The sequence below is a fragment of the Thermobia domestica genome, chromosome 1, assembly GCF_964235325.1.
Source record: "Thermobia domestica chromosome 1, izTheDome1.hap1.1, whole genome shotgun sequence".
Classification (NCBI taxonomy): domain Eukaryota; kingdom Metazoa; phylum Arthropoda; class Insecta; order Zygentoma; family Lepismatidae; genus Thermobia; species Thermobia domestica.
In genome coordinates, this window is record NC_137454.1 from 237,168,741 (window position 1) to 237,186,018 (window position 17,278).

Consider the following 17,278-nt stretch of genomic DNA (forward strand, 5'->3'; position numbering starts at 1 on the left):
TCTCTCTCTCTCTCTCTCTCTCTCTCTCTCCCTCTCTATTCTCTTTTGAGCGATGATAACTCAAAATTTCCATTTTTTGAGATGTAACATTCATCCACTGGGTGTGCGATGTGGAGCGAAGAATTCAGAATGATTTATTCAGGAGCGGTAAATGGTACAGCAGGAGTCGGTTTTGTCTTGAATAAGAAGATAGGACAGAAAGTTATAGGTAGCTGGAGATAGAAAGAAAGGATAGTAATGTTGAAGATAGCAACTGAACCGAGGAATATGACGATTATTCAAGTATATATGTCTACATTAAGCTACACAGATGAGGAAGTAAAAGAAACCTATGAGCAAATAGAAGTAGTATTAATGAAAGTTCAAGACGAGGGCAATTTAATCATCACGAGTGGCTGGAACGCAGTACTCGGCGAAGACAAAGAAGATAATGTAACTGGGAATTTCGGCCTAGGAGAAAGGAATGCGAGAGGTGCACGACTAATTGAGTTCTGCAAAAGCCATAATCTGGCTGTAACAAATACTCTCATCGAACAACTACTAAGAAGAAGATACACATGGACAAGACCAGTAGACAAAGGAACATACCAAATAGACTTCATGTTGGTCCAACAAGCATGACCCAGGTGCAGACGTTAACTCAGGCCATACCTAGGTAATTCAGTTTTGATGAAGAGCGAACTCCGACTAAAGAAACGAGTGGCAGCACCAAACAAAAGATGGAACACCATCAAATGAAGAAGGGACGAAAATACGTGAAGGGGATTTGCAGCTGTGACAGACAAAGAGACTTCTAAGGTAGCTTTAGCAGGTGATGACATCAACTCGAAATGGGAAGCCATGAAAACAGCGATTATAAAAGCAGCCGACGAGCGCATAAGAAGAGGGTCGAGAACCCAATATAAACCCAGGATAACAGCAGAAATATTGGAAATAATGGAGAAAAGAAGACAGTTTAAGATAAGAAACAAAGAAGATTAATACAGAAGGTTCAAGAATCACATCAACAGAGAAGTAAAGAAGGCCAGAGAAAACCGGATAAACAAGTTATGCAAGAAAACTGAGGAAAATATAGTTAAAGCCGATACAGAAACGGTATATAGAAAGGTTAAAAACAGTTCGGTGAGGAAAAGAAACTCTCAGACATTATCATAGAAAGCACAGGACAACGCTAATAGGAAAGGAGGAGATAACAAGAAGACGGAAGAAATACATTGAAGAACTCTACAAAGAAGACAGAGTGAATGAAGAACAGATAGAGAAGGCGGAAGACGTCGATAAAAATGAGCTAGGATCATCAATTTTACAGTGCAAATTTGACAATGCTTTGTTGAAAATGAAACATTGTAAAGCCCCAGTAATAGGCCAAATACCAACGGAAGTCATTAAAAATCTCGAAATAGCAATAAAGAAGAAACTATTTGGTCTTATTAGTGAAATGTATATCACAGCAAAAATTTTAAGAGACTTCGAGAAAAGCACATTGATCCCTATTCCAAAAAGAAAAGGCGCACGGAAATGTGAAGAACACAAGTTAAGTTTCTTTTCCATGCATCAAAAATACCGTGCAAAATTATCATAGTTTCACGCTCTGAAAAGAAACTCCTTTGTATCAAAATTATAAATAAAAATTAGTAACAAACTTAGATTAAGGCTAGTCATTCTGTCTGAAAAAAATCAACAAGGAGTAATTTACACTTGAAGAGTGTTTAGTCGAACAATTTTGTTAACAAACTGAGGCATTTTTGTTTATGTATCACTAATTACAATCTAACAATATGTAATTAGTGACTTCTTTTGAAAAAATCTAGTGGTAGTCGATTACAATTTCACACTTGCTTACGGCAATTTCTGCCCACTAACTAGCCAGACTGAAATGAAGCCAGTCATTATGAAGCCAGACTGAAATCAGTGTTCCAAGAATTTCAAACTGCCACAGTTTAAAGTTTATGTGATTTTGAACCTTCCATTATTTTAGTTGATGAAAATTTGAAAATGAAATAAAAATTGTCTTACTAAACTTTGTTTTATTTTGCTGTTGCAGGTAGGAAATGGACAATCTTAAACGAACGTTATGTTCTAATGTGGATTTATTTTTACATGGATTCCCGAACTTGATAAGGTATGTCCTAATAATAATAGTAATAATAAATGACCAACACAACGATGTTTTCGTTAATGTACTGAATGCATTGAAATAAAATTTAGAAACATGGGCTAATACTGATAAAGAAAACATAGTAAAAAAAATCCAGTTCGGCTCGTGAAGGAAGACAGATCAGTGAAAGTTACAATTTTTATCTATAAGCTAAAAGAATATTATTTAATATCTTAATTCTTTATAGGAAAACTTACCTAATGTCCTAGTTCTTGTATATAAAAATAACTAATGTCGTAATTCTTGTAGAAGAAAACATATTTAATGCCCAAATTAGTGTATAAGAAAACATCTAATGCTCCAATTCTTGTATAAGAAAACTTACTAATATCCTAGTTCTTGTATAAGAAAACGTACCCAATGCCCTAATTCTCGTGTAAGAAAACCTACCTAATCACATAATTCTTGTATAAGAAAGCATATCTAATGTCCTAATTGTTGTACAAGAAAATCTACCTAATGACCTAATTCTTCTATAAGAAAACATCTAATGTGTTTCCTTTGTATAATAAAACATATCTAACATTCTAATTCTTGTATAAGAAAACCTACTTAACGACCTAATTTTTGTATAAGAAAATAACCTCATGTCCTAATTCTTGTACAAGAAAACATATCTAATGTCCTAATTCTTGTAGAAGAAAACTGACTTAATGTCCAATTTCTTGTATAAGAAAACCTACCAAATGTTCTAATTCTTATCTTACCTAATGTCCTACGAAAGTCTAAAACTTTCCTAACAAGAATTAGAATATTAGGTAAGTTTACAGCTTATAGTGATAAAAATTGTAATTGAGGAGTTCTATGTAATAGGGACCCATATCGGCATAGGCCCGTTTAATGAGATTTCATTTTAAAATTCTTTGGTGTATATATATCTGCAAAAGTTCATTCCGATATCTTAAGTTTTGATGTTCCTACAGTGAAGGAATAGAGGTCGTCGTGAGACGAAAGCGAGTATCTGCTGCAGTTGTGTTGGTGGGAAAGTTGTTTGAACAGCGTTGAACATGTCATAGGATGCTAGCACGAGTTCGATTATAATCTGAAGAAATAGAAAAGAGTCAAAAAGGGATCCTAATGCAAAGAAAGAGAAAAGGAAGTTAAATGAGAGCTATACAACAAGTAGTGGCAAATATATTCCCGAAAAACAATTTGCATTAGTGGACAGGTGCTGTAAAGGTAAATGTTGCAAGAATTTAAATGCTGGGGAACAAGAAACGTCGTTTGCTCAGTTCTACGGAAGTGGTTCAAAGGCACAACAAGATTCCCTGCTGTCAGGCCTCTACAGAGTAGACGTACGGAGCCAAAGAAAGAGGCGTACGGAGTTTGTTCCCTTTTCTGGACCCAGATGCAGTTAATTGGTATGAGGAAGTGTTCCGTCAAGTCCAAACCGTAAACCAAGAACCAAACAACGGGGATGCAGAAGATGACCCCCTTCATGAGTATGTTTTACCAGCCCTACATAATGCACAGACTGTTTCCAGTGCCCAGGATTGTTACATGTACAGTTTCTACATAATATATGGACCACCTTCATGTAATATTGTTACACATATATTGTTCTGTTTACTTTATAATGTGTTCCTTATTTTGCAATTACGTTCCTCTTATTCATTTTCACAAAGTGTATATACGCGAGAATCCTGCAAAGTCGTTCTCTCTTAAAAGGGCATATGTAAGCTTTTTTTTAAAAAAAAAAAAAAAACATTCAAATTTGTTATAGTGAGATAAACTGTCAGTTTCTTTATATTTTGTAGAATAAAAAAATAAATCTATGTTTCTCTTGTAAGGTGCACACATATAAACGTTAAATAAAAAAAAATATATCTATATTTGAAATGTTTACATGCGTTTTCTCAGAACATGGTTTCTCGATATGAGTCCTTATTACATAGAACTCCTCAATTTTTTTACCTATTTCACTTCCCGCACGAGTCCCTCACTTGAATTCCATATTGAATCTTTCCAATTTTTAAAGGATTGTAGTTATGGTTACCTCTCTATGCTCAACTCGGTTCTCGAAACGTTTTTTCCACACTTTTGTTTATTTCACTGGAGAACATTATATGGGTAGAAAAAAAAAGGTGAAAGATTTAAAATTCTGGAATAATGATTCTCTCGAAGAGTTGTATTATCTGCTCCTGAAGCTAAGAATTTTTGTTACCATATTGGTCCACCAAATGCAAAACTTGTCTTATCCATATAGAATAAAGGAGTCCTTCGGTGCAGTACAAACTATATGTTTGCTGATTATTGGATTTCATTGTTGTTTGTCGAACTGTCTGAAAATAGGATTACACAAAACCTCTAACTCAAACTTATCACGAAACAGGTAATAGAAAGGTCTATTTAATCCCACAAATACGGATACCTCCTGCTTTCAACTCTGAAACAGGCAAGTTTTGCATTTGATGGGATTTGCTAAGACCATAGGACTAGATTTTTCAGTACATTAATCACGAATTATATCTTACGATTTATGCCGAAAAGAAGACAATCGAAAATGGTCAGGAAACATTATATATAGGGGAAGGCGTTGTACCTTTGAAACAATGTACCTTTGAACACCTGTGCTTTTCTCGAATTCAGAGCTATCTAGGTGCAGTGATTAAAATTCGTTTGAAAGATTAAATGAAAAAAAGCACTACAAACGCGTTTGGCTGTTGTTTATATACTGAGTGTTGTGCCGAGTAATGTTCCTTTTAATTTTTTCACCCCCAAAACGAAGATTTTTTGTAGTTACGTTTTGAGTTTTGTGCTCTTCGATTTTCGCAACTTGTGATATTTATTTGTCCAAACTTGGGGTAGAGTCATTGGTGAATACAGTAATATTTTTAGTTTTAACATCTGTTCAATATTTAAGCTAGTGGAGAACTTTTTTTCGTAATGGTGACCCTCTTGTACCTATGAACATTAATGAATCGTGTACCTTTGAACGATAAATGATACTGTTTAAAGCTACACAATGTAAGTGGTTAAAACAATTGATATATTTTATGTAGGTTAGGTTAGGATATAAAGTTATTAATTATACTTTTAAGTAGTTTCTATATATTAGTTTATTGTATAACATAATGTTAAGAGTTGTATATGCTCAACTTTATTGTTCACAAGTTTTTGTTAGAACTTCTCTTCAATTTTTAATTTAATTAATAAAATTTCAATTCTGGAGAATTTTTATAGCTAAACCTTTTATTGCAATTTATAACTGTTAATATTTACGGCTTCTTTTCATATTATTGCCTCAGAAACGTTGTAATTATCACTTTGTTCAAAAATACAAGAGGGTCTGTTCAATGGTACACGACCATAATGTACCTGTGAACAAAACGGATATGCTCTTGTTATATTCTATAAAAGCTAATGTAATTATGTAACACGATTAAAAATCATCCCATCTGATAGCAAAGAGATGGCACTTCAAATATACGACAAAAATTGATGAAAAAGTGCTGAATATTAGCAGCAAAATTTCGAAGACTCCAAAAGTGTTCACACGAATAAACGAGATTGGATGGACCATATATCTTAATACGACCTCATAACTTTTAAACGAATAGAAAAAACGCTGAAATTCTGTACCATGCAACTGCAAATATCGGCACGAAATACATTGTTTGGTATACTCTGTGATACAACAAGGTTAATAATGCTGCTAACCCAACATAAAGTTTTATTGCTTTTTCTTTTTAAATAGCCATGTCAGGTTATTACGTACTTCAAATCTACATATATATAAAATGAAAACTTACAGAATCATACTTGTCACGCAGTGCTGCGAACTTAAAACGCTACAATCTCAGAAAGTTCAAAAAATAAATTTTGAAGGGAACTATAACAATAATAACGGAAGTGAGACACGCTGGGTAATGCACATCCAAGGCCCCGAAAACTACGGTAATCATATCACGTATGTATTTCTAACAAATAGAAACAAAGTTACAAGAAATTGAAAATTTAACTTTATAAAGGATATCGGTTCGAGGTATCGAATTGCTGTAAACGGCATAGTAATCTAATAAATTGGTCCACCCTGTATATATACACACACACATACACACTATCTATCTATCTATCTATCTATCTATCTATCTATAGCTGCTCGAGGTCTATTTCGGTCCCAATAATAGATATTGCTTTTCTTTTCAGATATTCGACATTTAGCTGTAATTTTGAGTCTATCATAAGATTATACTTATGATTAAAAGTAAAAATTAATAAAACAATATAATACTTTTCATATACGCTCTTTGTTAAAACATTTTGCTTCATGAAATATTTACAGAGTTTACGTATTTTCTGTAAAATGGCTCTTATTTCAAAGGGAGTGAGATTTGATTCCACCATTTTACATTAAAATAGTTATAAAAAGGTTTATCTACTATATTATCGATTCACAAATAAAGAATTTTGCGTTTTTTGAGCAATAAAGTCTCTTTGAATCAGTAAAACCCACCAAAGCTTCTTTCTGTGAAGTCAAAAAATCGAAGAACAAAAAAAGTTTTTGTTTTGGGTCAATTCCGGTTCAGAATAATAATATATTACAAGATGTATTATCATAGAGAATTTCGTTAATTTATTATTTAAAAATGTTATATCTATACCATATCTATCGTTTTGGAAGGTTTATTACGGTCCTCATTTCCAGATAATTTTCGAAAAATATTTAATAATTGATAGGTTTTTGATCGAATTTAAGTAAAATTTTATCAATTTACGCTAACCGTTCATAGAAATGTTATTACAAAGTAACATAGTAAATAAACGAAAAATAAAGAATTAATACGCAATTAATTTTTTTGGTCATGAGGTCTAGTGTGAACTTTTTCTAGTTATTTCATAGTATTACAACTCATTAAATTTCATACTTAAGAACTTAACCAAAGCAAATCGTACCACTACCATATGAAGGTTGTCTCCGCTTAAACATTTCTTAAATATTGTAGTTGGAACATTGAAGTTTGTCATGGCTACCAACATTATGGATAACATTTTGACATAAAGAGACAATAGACAAACCACACGCTTCTTGTTGTAATCTTTTCGTCGAATGAGCAGAGGAGAGGGGAGTATTTGTTGCCGTACGGAGAAGAGGGGGAGTATTAGTTTCTTTACGAACTGGCCAAACTGCCGCGTACCATTCATATCTCGGTTGAATGGTTGATTGACAGTTCAATACACAATGACAGAGAAAGTGGTTTAGTGCTGTGATGATGTGCGTGTATTAGTAAACAAAAGAACTGAGACTAGAATTTAAAACATCACCTTGTGGGCGGTACAACGAGGAGTTAACCTTATAAACGTATATTTTCTGCTACATTCTTTTTGTCGTAACTTCCTTAGTACCCAACCGAATTTCTTCAAATTTTCACCAAAGAAAGCTTACACTTTTTTTCTTTTTATTTGTTAGTACAAGTAAAGTCAGGAACATACATTAACATTATTTTTTAACCGAAAATATAATTTCACTTTTGGCACTTCGAGCAATTAAAATAAAAAAGAAAGGTAGAAAGAAATCTCTCGGGGAAAGTGTATCTGGTAAGAATTTTAGGAGTCGTTACAGCAGTTAGGTCTATATTAGCGTTTGTATATCCATGACACTCAAATTATATAAATATATTAAGCAAAATCCTTTTAAGATATTTAATAATCTCGTGAAAATCATATTGCTGTTATACCTACAGAGTAATCATTTCCTACTTGTCTATATACAATAGGAACAAGCTTTTACGATCAGAGCCAGGAGAGAGAGAATGAGAGCAAGTTTTTCTAAAAAAGTGAAATGAAATCTTTCAGTTTAATGTCCCACGATTATGCCCTTTAGGCTAAGGTAGACAATGACTAAGGCAAGTGAATGATGATGGAAGAATTGGTGAAATGAGATTTCGAAGGAAACGGGGGTATCCCGAGAAAACCCACAGACATGATGTTGTTCATCAAAATCTTACTTGGCCGGGGATCGAACCAAGGGCCCCTCGCACCAGAAGGAAGCGCTCTATTACTGGGCCACCATGTCCCCCTTAGAATAGGTTGAGAAGAGAAACGGAGGGAATGATGTGAATGAAATTGAATAGAAAAAAAACTGGCAGTATTCGATTAATCACCAATACACGAACAGTGCATCTGCAAAACTATCGACTTCGTCTTGTTTGACTGTATTTTATCAACAGTATGTTTGCTGCTTTCTTGCTTTCTACGTGTGATTTGCTGGGAACACGAGCAACAAACTGTGACGTCGCAGAGCATCCAGTTGAAAGTGATTGCTATAGAAGGATAAATTCTATCACAATCCGAAACTGTCTGTATGAAAAATTCTTAATTTATATTTGCATTGACACGAAATGCTCCACTCGGGACCATAGGCGTCAATACGTGGATGTTCCAGGACTCACCGCCCATTTGAGATTCTTAATGGGTACTTAGCACAAATTGGATTTCTGCGTTGAAATTATGGCGATCTTTTATTCTATGGCAATCAATGTTGAAACTAGAAGTGGTTAATTTGAATCACTTCCGGTTTGAATACATGGTTAATGATGGAGATAGGACCTATTCTTGGGATGATGAATCAATTGAAACAAAGAGCATCTTCATATCTCTTACAGTTTTTGTCCTATGAAAATCTGTACTCAAACCAGAAATAATAGTAAATTTGAACCACTTCCGGTTTTGGTAGTGTTGCGGGTTGCGAATATATGCTTTAGTGAGACACTGAATCTATTGCAGAGCACCATATACCGTTATCTATTACCACTTTTGTTGTATGACTAAATTTTAAAACCGGAAATGATGATTTGAACCACTTCCGATTTGAGTAGAGTTTTAATGAAGAAGGTGAGACCTATTCTTTGTACAATAAATCGATTCAGAAAACCACATCTCGATATCTTCTAACATTTTTTTCTCTATGGAAATCAGTATTGAAATCGAAGCAATAGTAACTTGGAACAACTTCTGGTTTGGGATAGTTATTGTATGTTGCCCGTTTTCGTTCTAAATAAACGTTGAAACATGGAATGATTAATTTGAACCAGTTGAATAGATAGTTAATGGAGGAGATAGTAGCTATTCTTGAGACACTGATTCGATTTCGAGAAAGCGCATCTCGATATTTCTTACTGTTCTTGACCTGATTCCTGTTGAGAGAGGGTCAAACGGAGAAAGTCGTTCTATAAGTCTTCCGACACTTACGTTTAGCATAGTTTGAAGTATAATAAAAATTGACGCTTATACTCAAGAAACAAACGTGATTATGAAAATCTTCACGTTAAATAAAAAAGTGTCAGTATCTCGAAATGTGTGGAAATGAATTTTGAAATTAGAAGCACTTTTAACTTCCGAGGTTGGATTAAAGTTTAGCGTCTCATTTTAGCAACAAACGTGGATCCATAGCTTATTGTGGTATCCATACCACATGAGCTCTCACCATAAATCGAACCAGAACGTTCCGTGCCAAAAGCGTGTACGCTACCCATATGGCTAAAAAGGAAGAGCTCATGTGGAAGTAGTGTATTATTATTATTATTATTATTATTACCAGAATGTTATATTTGAACTAGAGAAAGTATAGAACGATATAGAGATTAACACTTGAGCCTTCTACATTTTTTATCCTAGATCAATCCAGGCGTGGTTGTTGCTACATTGTACTGACCACGAGAAGCGATTTGGGAGAGTCTTGAGTCGAAGTGGTGTCCTTAAAATGTTTTTCGTCTCGAAAAATATACCTTTGTCTATTGGAAGACCTTTTTCTCGCCTAATATGTCATCAAGAACATCGTGTATCTCTCGTCTCATGGACAACACTACTCCTGTATGTTAAATGATTGTGCAACCACTTATTTTTAACCATAAACATGCTTTTAACGTGTTTGTGTAAATGATAAATATATGCTCTCGAGCGCAAATTTGTTTCAAATATTAATATAAATAAAACTGAACAAGAAAGTACAGTTTACGTTTTTGGAAGATGAGTGCAGCAATTGCATGCTGTAATATTGAGTATACGGCAGAGAGTTTCAATTTCTTAACATGAATAAGCCCATTTATTTTTGTGGCTCTTCTACCTTCTCCCATTGTTTTCAAGTTGTTGCAGTCCACTTCACAATCCCAAGCAGTATACTTCCATAATACTGTAGTTACAAACAGTGAGGCGCATGCTTGCTCTTTATTTACATATTTCTATTTTTTCTAGGGGGGAGGGGTCAGTAAAACAAAGAAGTTTGGGGTATTAGTTACTTGTCTAAATACAAAAAAGGATATTGTATACTTCTAGACCTACATTACAATACAAATCTGGGAAATGAGCCGTGGGACAGGTGTAAGAACGAGGGGCGTGGTGCACTCGCTCTTCTTAACCCCTTTGGTATTGTTAATGCTTACGAATATATCCATTTAAAAGTGTTTGACTCAAATATTTTTATCTCCGGCGAGTGACGGAAGAGTGAGAAGAAAGGGGAGAGTTACAAGCTGACAGAAACGTTTTACAAAAATACACAAGTATGAGCATGATGGTGGTGTATACAATAGTATTCGAGTTTTTTGCACGAGGACAAGGAGGATGCTGTTTAATATATGCGGAATTTGTTTCAATCAATACCATAAATTTATATCTTATTTTATTACTAGTATGCCAAGAGATTGTTCGACTGGTTTCCAGACCTTAAATACGATGAAGCACACGTAACAATACATTTTATGCCTTGCAGTATATGATATATCTCATTCAACTTATGTATAATAAGGTCGAAGTAAAGCTTTTGTTTAGAAGCAACTTATGTTGAACAGTAATTCTTCAATATAATGCGTTCAGTGCACGAGGAAATCAAGTCTATTTCTAGTCATTTTGGACATACTTCGTATATGAGATATCTACTTGAAGCTCCTTTCAGAGCTTAAAGGAATCTTTTCCAAATGTATATAGCTGTAATAATAATAATAATAATAATAATAATAATAATAATAATAATAATAATAATAATAATAATAATAATAATAATAATAATGACTTTTCCACGTACTTACATATAGGGCTGTAGGCGGTATACGCTATACACCTTCTGTTTAATCTTAGTCGTTAAAATATACCTTCTGCATCAAGGCGTATATAGCAGAACTTTTGTTTAGTTTAAACTTATTTATTTATTTACTTATTTAATTGAGTTGATTCCAGTAAAAAAATGTCTCTTCACCTTCTTTTCTATCCTATTCTTAGTTGCTGTTGAAACATACGGATCAGGCAAGAATATCAGCACGAAATCTTCGCTTAACTTTGATATTCATATTTCCACTCTACAATTTCCTTAATTCTTTTTAGCACATTCGATTTTCTCTGTAAGATAAGTCTACCATGTGTTCAAAGCGCGAAATCGTTTCATGTTTCTGAAACTTAAACTTACCAACTGCATGATAGGAAATAAAGAAAGCATGTCAATTATTGGCAATTTAATTCAACATGAAACTTCAGTCACAATAACAAGACTTAAAATACAGTAGGCTGGACGCACCGGTACGTCGTTCAAGCAAATTAGTGTCTTGTCGGATCTTCGGCCCTATGCAACACCTATCTCTTAGGAACATCTGGACGCTTCTTTAGTTTATTATTATTATTATTATTATTATTATTATTATTATTATTATTATTATTATTATTATTATATGTTTATATTTCAAACCGCTATTAATCTTCGACATTTACTCAGAAAACATACCGCTTAATCTACTGGGAAGAGCTTGTTTACACTTTTCATTCAACTCTGAGTAGGTTGGTTCATTTGCAGTTTAGCGTCCCGTCCAGCACCGAGGATATGTGGGACGTGGATATACAACGTGGGATCCCAAAAGGGTGTCTTCAACTTCCTATCTCCGACCGACTGTCTTATCAGTCCTTTCTTCGATCGAATTTCTTTACATTCAAATGGCACATCAACATAACTTATCTCTCTTTTCAAACCTGCCAGCTCGAAGTACAATTTCCAACCGAACAATATACTATGAAAAATTTACATGCCTCACTCTTTAACACTACACTCTTTAACAACGAAAGAAACATACAAACACATAGGATGTTAGTTCATTTTGCATCCCATATTGGGTTATTAGTATACAACTTCGACGTTTTTGTGAATTTTAGCTTAGTACTGAACTTTTAACAAAAGAAAAAAAGCAATATTTGGTTTGGTGGTACATTTTAAAAGGAAAATACTATTTTAAAGGTAAAACCACATAATTTGAATGTCACTGCAAAACTGAATAGTAAGTTTGGGAGATAAATATGCACATAAGTGTTGTTCGAAATCCATATGCAGTTATTAAAAAAAAAAAAAAAGCTAAAAAATATGTAAACATGTTGAAAATTCGCTGCAGTAACTTCATAATCACCACCTTAAAGTCAATCAAGAATAAGGGATTGAATTAATCCCCCTTCCGTTAGGGTCTATTGTTTAGAAAGAACTCCCGAGAAAGCTTCCGTAAATAATATTTGATTTTTACACAATACAGTATTTATGTACTTATTTTTTGATTGATCTCTAAATCAGTGAAAAAGAGATGAACTTATCGGTGTCTTCTTGTTATGCCTAAATCCTGTTCTGCCTATGACCCTCCAGCACTTTGTAAGGCATTTTTGATCTAATCTTTAGGTATAACAGGAGTTTCTGTTCTGCCTAACTAACGCAATAAGGGATATTTAGGTTTACGGGAAATTTAATACTAATTATTTTCCCTACAATTCCAGTTGCTTTCAGGACCTCTTGATTTTCTTATATCATTTCAGCTTCTCTGAAAGTAAATTAGCAATCATAGGCTACCATTATTTTACTACGAATATATCTACGTGATATCTTTTGTCCGCTAGGAGATCTTATCCTTCTGGTTGCGAGGATCGAAATGTGTTACATCGAAACGCCCTACACTGAAACAGCCGTGTCCCACTCCATATTATTGAGTATGATTGACATGATTACGTGATGGATGACATACTTTCTTCAGAGTATATTCCAGTATTAGAAATCTATTCAATGTTTATCTTGATAATCAGCCTTAGTGTATGGTTGAGTGTGATTTGCGCCCATGAAAAAAAAAAAAAAACTGTTCAAGGGCTTCAGATGCGGCTATTGATAGTTGCGTCCAAAAGTTCTTTAGATAGACACGTTATTTGCGGCCGTGTGGAACTGTTAGGCTCGATTCGATTCCATTCGATTAATCCTGAGTTACACAAGTTGAATGTACTTTATTGTAATAAGGATGGTATTTTTGTGGAAGGTTATTTTTGAAGGAGTATTAAAATATCGAACTTGAAGAAATGCGTTTGTTTCGAAGAAAACCACTCGCTAAACTATTAGTTGTAACATTAGCTTCCAAGTAAAAGCAATCCTAAGGAGTCGTACACTATGATGCAATACTTATAATGGACTATACATATTTCCCTTACGTTACTAACACCAAGGACAGTAAATTATGTTTGAAATTCAGAGTAAATGGTGTACATGTCATAGTGGAAAGCCATTAGAGTTCTACGTAATTTATTGATCAGTTCTAATATAAAATGTGGAGGAATATCTGGCCTATTACATGCAAGAATTCGTTGACATTCAGTTTACTCGCCGGAGTAGCTCTAAACAGCAACAAATACTTGTTTCTGATTGGCCGAAACTAGATATCAACTCATCCTTGAAAGTAATTGGCCAATCATTTTTCCATATTGAAACCTACATTGTTTATTTGAAATAAGAGGCATTGTAGGCCTTAGTTTCAGTTGTACTAGCTGCCAAACGCTACAAAAATTGAATTATTTATATTATATGATTTAGTCGGAGCTATTTTATAAATAATAGGCCATTACTTTTTAAATGGCTTTCCATAATAAAGTACATGCAAATTTAGTTGCATAGCAAATAGAATTTGCCTTTTTGTTGATAGTCATATATAAGAAAAAGTTTTGTTATGCTATAGTTTTCTACTTAATGGTCATAAAATGAATAAAATGAGAGACATAAGCCATGAGAAAAATCTTACTGAATATGAGTTGGTATACGACAATACAGTAGAATTTGAAATAAAGCGAAGTCTAGATTTATTATCTTACACTCATAGCACACTATAGATACTGCACCATACTATACGACTCATTAAGATTGTTTTTACTGCAAAATTTATGTTCAATAAACAGTATTGAGGGTGTTCTTCCACGGGAGGTTTATGTTAAAGATAGAGCTTATGGGAAGTAAAGTTTCTGAACATGACTCCATCACTTGTTTTTTCGTAATGAATTACAGCATGTATATTCCCATTTCAGAAAATTTAATTTAAATTGTTCTGGAATGGCATTTGAAACTCCTTTAGGAGATCGAGCTGAATGTTAACTATGTTTACCATAATTGACCTAAAATTAGTATGGGTTCTTTCCGATCTTATTTCTCCTTAAAAAGAAAAGGTATTTGTTAATTTATATTTCTCTTGACTACTTCTGAATATTGACATAAAGAAGCAACTTACTTAGTGCAGGCTGAATTCTACATAAATTAGTTTTTTAAAAATAAGTAAATTAAAATTTATAACAATATTATAAAAGACAACTAAGTGACTTCAGATCTATGCACACAGATCCTCCAAACCAGAGATACATACCTAAAAGAGGGTTATGACGCAATTGAGTCAGAAATGAAGTGAAATCTTTCCGTTTAACGTAACACAATTATGACCTTTAGGCTAAGGGAGACTACGATTAAGGCAAGCGAATGACGATGAAAGAACTGGTAGAATGAAATTGTGTAAGGAAACGGGAGTACCTGCTGAAATACTACGGACACGATATTGTCCCCAGTGAATCTCGCTCACGAGATGTAAGCGTTCTACCACTGAGCCACCGTGCCCCCCCCCCTGTGAGTCATTGGAATTTTATGCTAGAGGGAGGAGGAGAAAAATCATTGATACAAACTTTAAAAAAACAATATTAACCAACTTCAACAAAGCACTAAAAGAGATAATAATAATAATAATAATAATAATAATAATAATAATAATAATAATAATAATAATAATAAAGCACTTAACAGCAGAAAACAGTTATTTATCTTTATGTATTAAAAAATTAAGTCTGTTCTGTCCCAAAAAAAGTAATACCTAATGAAAAAATTCCTATAATATAAATGCAAGAAAGATTAGAAAAAGAGATTAAACAAAGAAGACAAAAAGAAAAGAGAAACTTACGAAAGAAATTTTCAAGGAAAAAAGAAAACTCTCACATATATTAATTCATTACATCAACTACTTCTGAGTTGGTTAGACCGAAAATACTATATCTAAGGAAAAATGCCCCTGTTACATAAATTATTCATAGTAGCTTGTTTCGGTCCGAAATCGGACTTCGAACTGACACGTTTGAGAAGAGAGAGAGTTATCTTGAAGTGCCATCTGAAGTTCGAAAATTCGGTTGATACTTACACTAATTTTCGGAAAGCATAAGTTCGCACCGGGAATCGAAACTGGGTCTCCTATGCCAAACTCGCATACTCAACTCTCAAAAGTAACCTATTGTTGTGGTAGGTATTCTTTGGATACAATATAATAAACTATGGTTTCCTTTTAATTTCCTTTAATTTTCTTTACCAGCAGCACAGAGTAGCCATCGTATTAAGGTATAACTGTTGGAATTAATATGCATATACTCGTCCCGGTTTCAGATTAAAAAGGCAGAAGTAGGATAAAAATAGAAGACTGTCACGACAAAATCGGGACATTTGGTAGCCTGAGGTTGGATTCTGGTATAAACTGCGTTATGTCAACGTCTTATGTGGCTTCAGTAGCGAAAACAGACGTTAGACCTGAGTATTGAAAAGTTCGGCAACTATGAGCAATCTCAAACCAAGAGATGTGACCGTATTATCAACCGGGCAGTAGGATTAACCAAGGATTATATCACATTACAAGTGCAAAACTCTAACGAAGTAAGCGAAAGATTAACTATTAAATTTATTATTATTATTATTATTATTCACTTATAATCAGTTTGTGAACTGACGGAGGGATCTTAGGGACTTCCCCCTTCACAAAAAATTTCATCCCCCTGGAGAATTAAATTTTAATCCTTGACAGGAATAACCTCTCCCTTTTCTAGATTTTTTTTTGAATGATCATAAATATAGAAACAGGGAACAACTTTTATTTTGTCTAGCCAAACTAAAAAAAAAAAAAACACTTTTATTTTAGCAGTTTGTGAAACATCTCACTTCTCAACATTCTTGTAATCATTAGAATCATGCATTTTTATTTCTTGAAATATTTATCTCCTTATGAAGAAAATTCATTATTTTTACCATGAGCAAGCTAGAATGCCTCGAAGATGGAAAGAAAAAAAAATTGGAATATTTAAGTTTTACGTCCCACGATTATGATGAGTAACGAATGAATGGGGTGGAATACCACAAAACTCACTTGACGCTAGCTGGAATCGAACCAAGGACCGCTTGCACCACAGGTGAACGCTCTATCACTGAGCCACCACATTCAGCAATTGTTTAAATATGCAAAATAATAATAATAATATGTAGACCCTATAGCTATTGTTTGTGTGTGTGATGGCTAGGTTTCCTTTCTGGAGAGAATTATTACCTCATACACTGCTTATAATGGCTGACAACATGAAAATAAATTATCAAAAAAGGAAAAATGTTTAAATTAAGGAATGTAGGAAACGTTCTTATCGTCAACTATAAGAAAAGATTCGTAATTTTTAACCATAATAGATTTACGGATAATTAAAAAGGAATAGTAACATTCGCAACGAAGTGGCTTATATAATGCCCTCTAGCCAAGTGGTTAGCGTGCGTGCGCATGGTTCTGGATTCGATTCTTGATTATATCCTCAGATTTTTCGGTTCAACCCTAGCATCGTGAAACAATTGGATATGTCTATACAGGGTGTTTCAAAACAACACTAACAACGTTTGGGAGATGATTTCTGACCCCAAGATAAGCCAAAAAATAGACCAACCTGGGTGCACAAATGCTTCCTTTCGGAGTTATAGGCAGTCGAAAACATGAAAAATTGAACTTTAAAGGTTCAAAGCTCCAATACTATGGGACCTACCGTAGTCTAGTAAAGACTTCACTTAGGAACTAA

The 17,278-nt window shown here is 33.8% G+C and overlaps 1 protein-coding gene across 1 annotated transcript; it reads left to right on the top strand.

The window, feature by feature from the left end:
- Positions 1–237: 237 nt before the first annotated feature.
- Positions 238–621, top strand: LOC145679059 (protein CFDP2-like). The gene has a single exon (XM_081749658.1). The coding sequence runs from the start codon at positions 238–240 to the stop codon at positions 619–621; it is 384 nt and encodes a 127-aa protein (XP_081605784.1).
- The last annotated feature ends 16,657 nt before the right edge of the window (positions 622–17,278 follow it).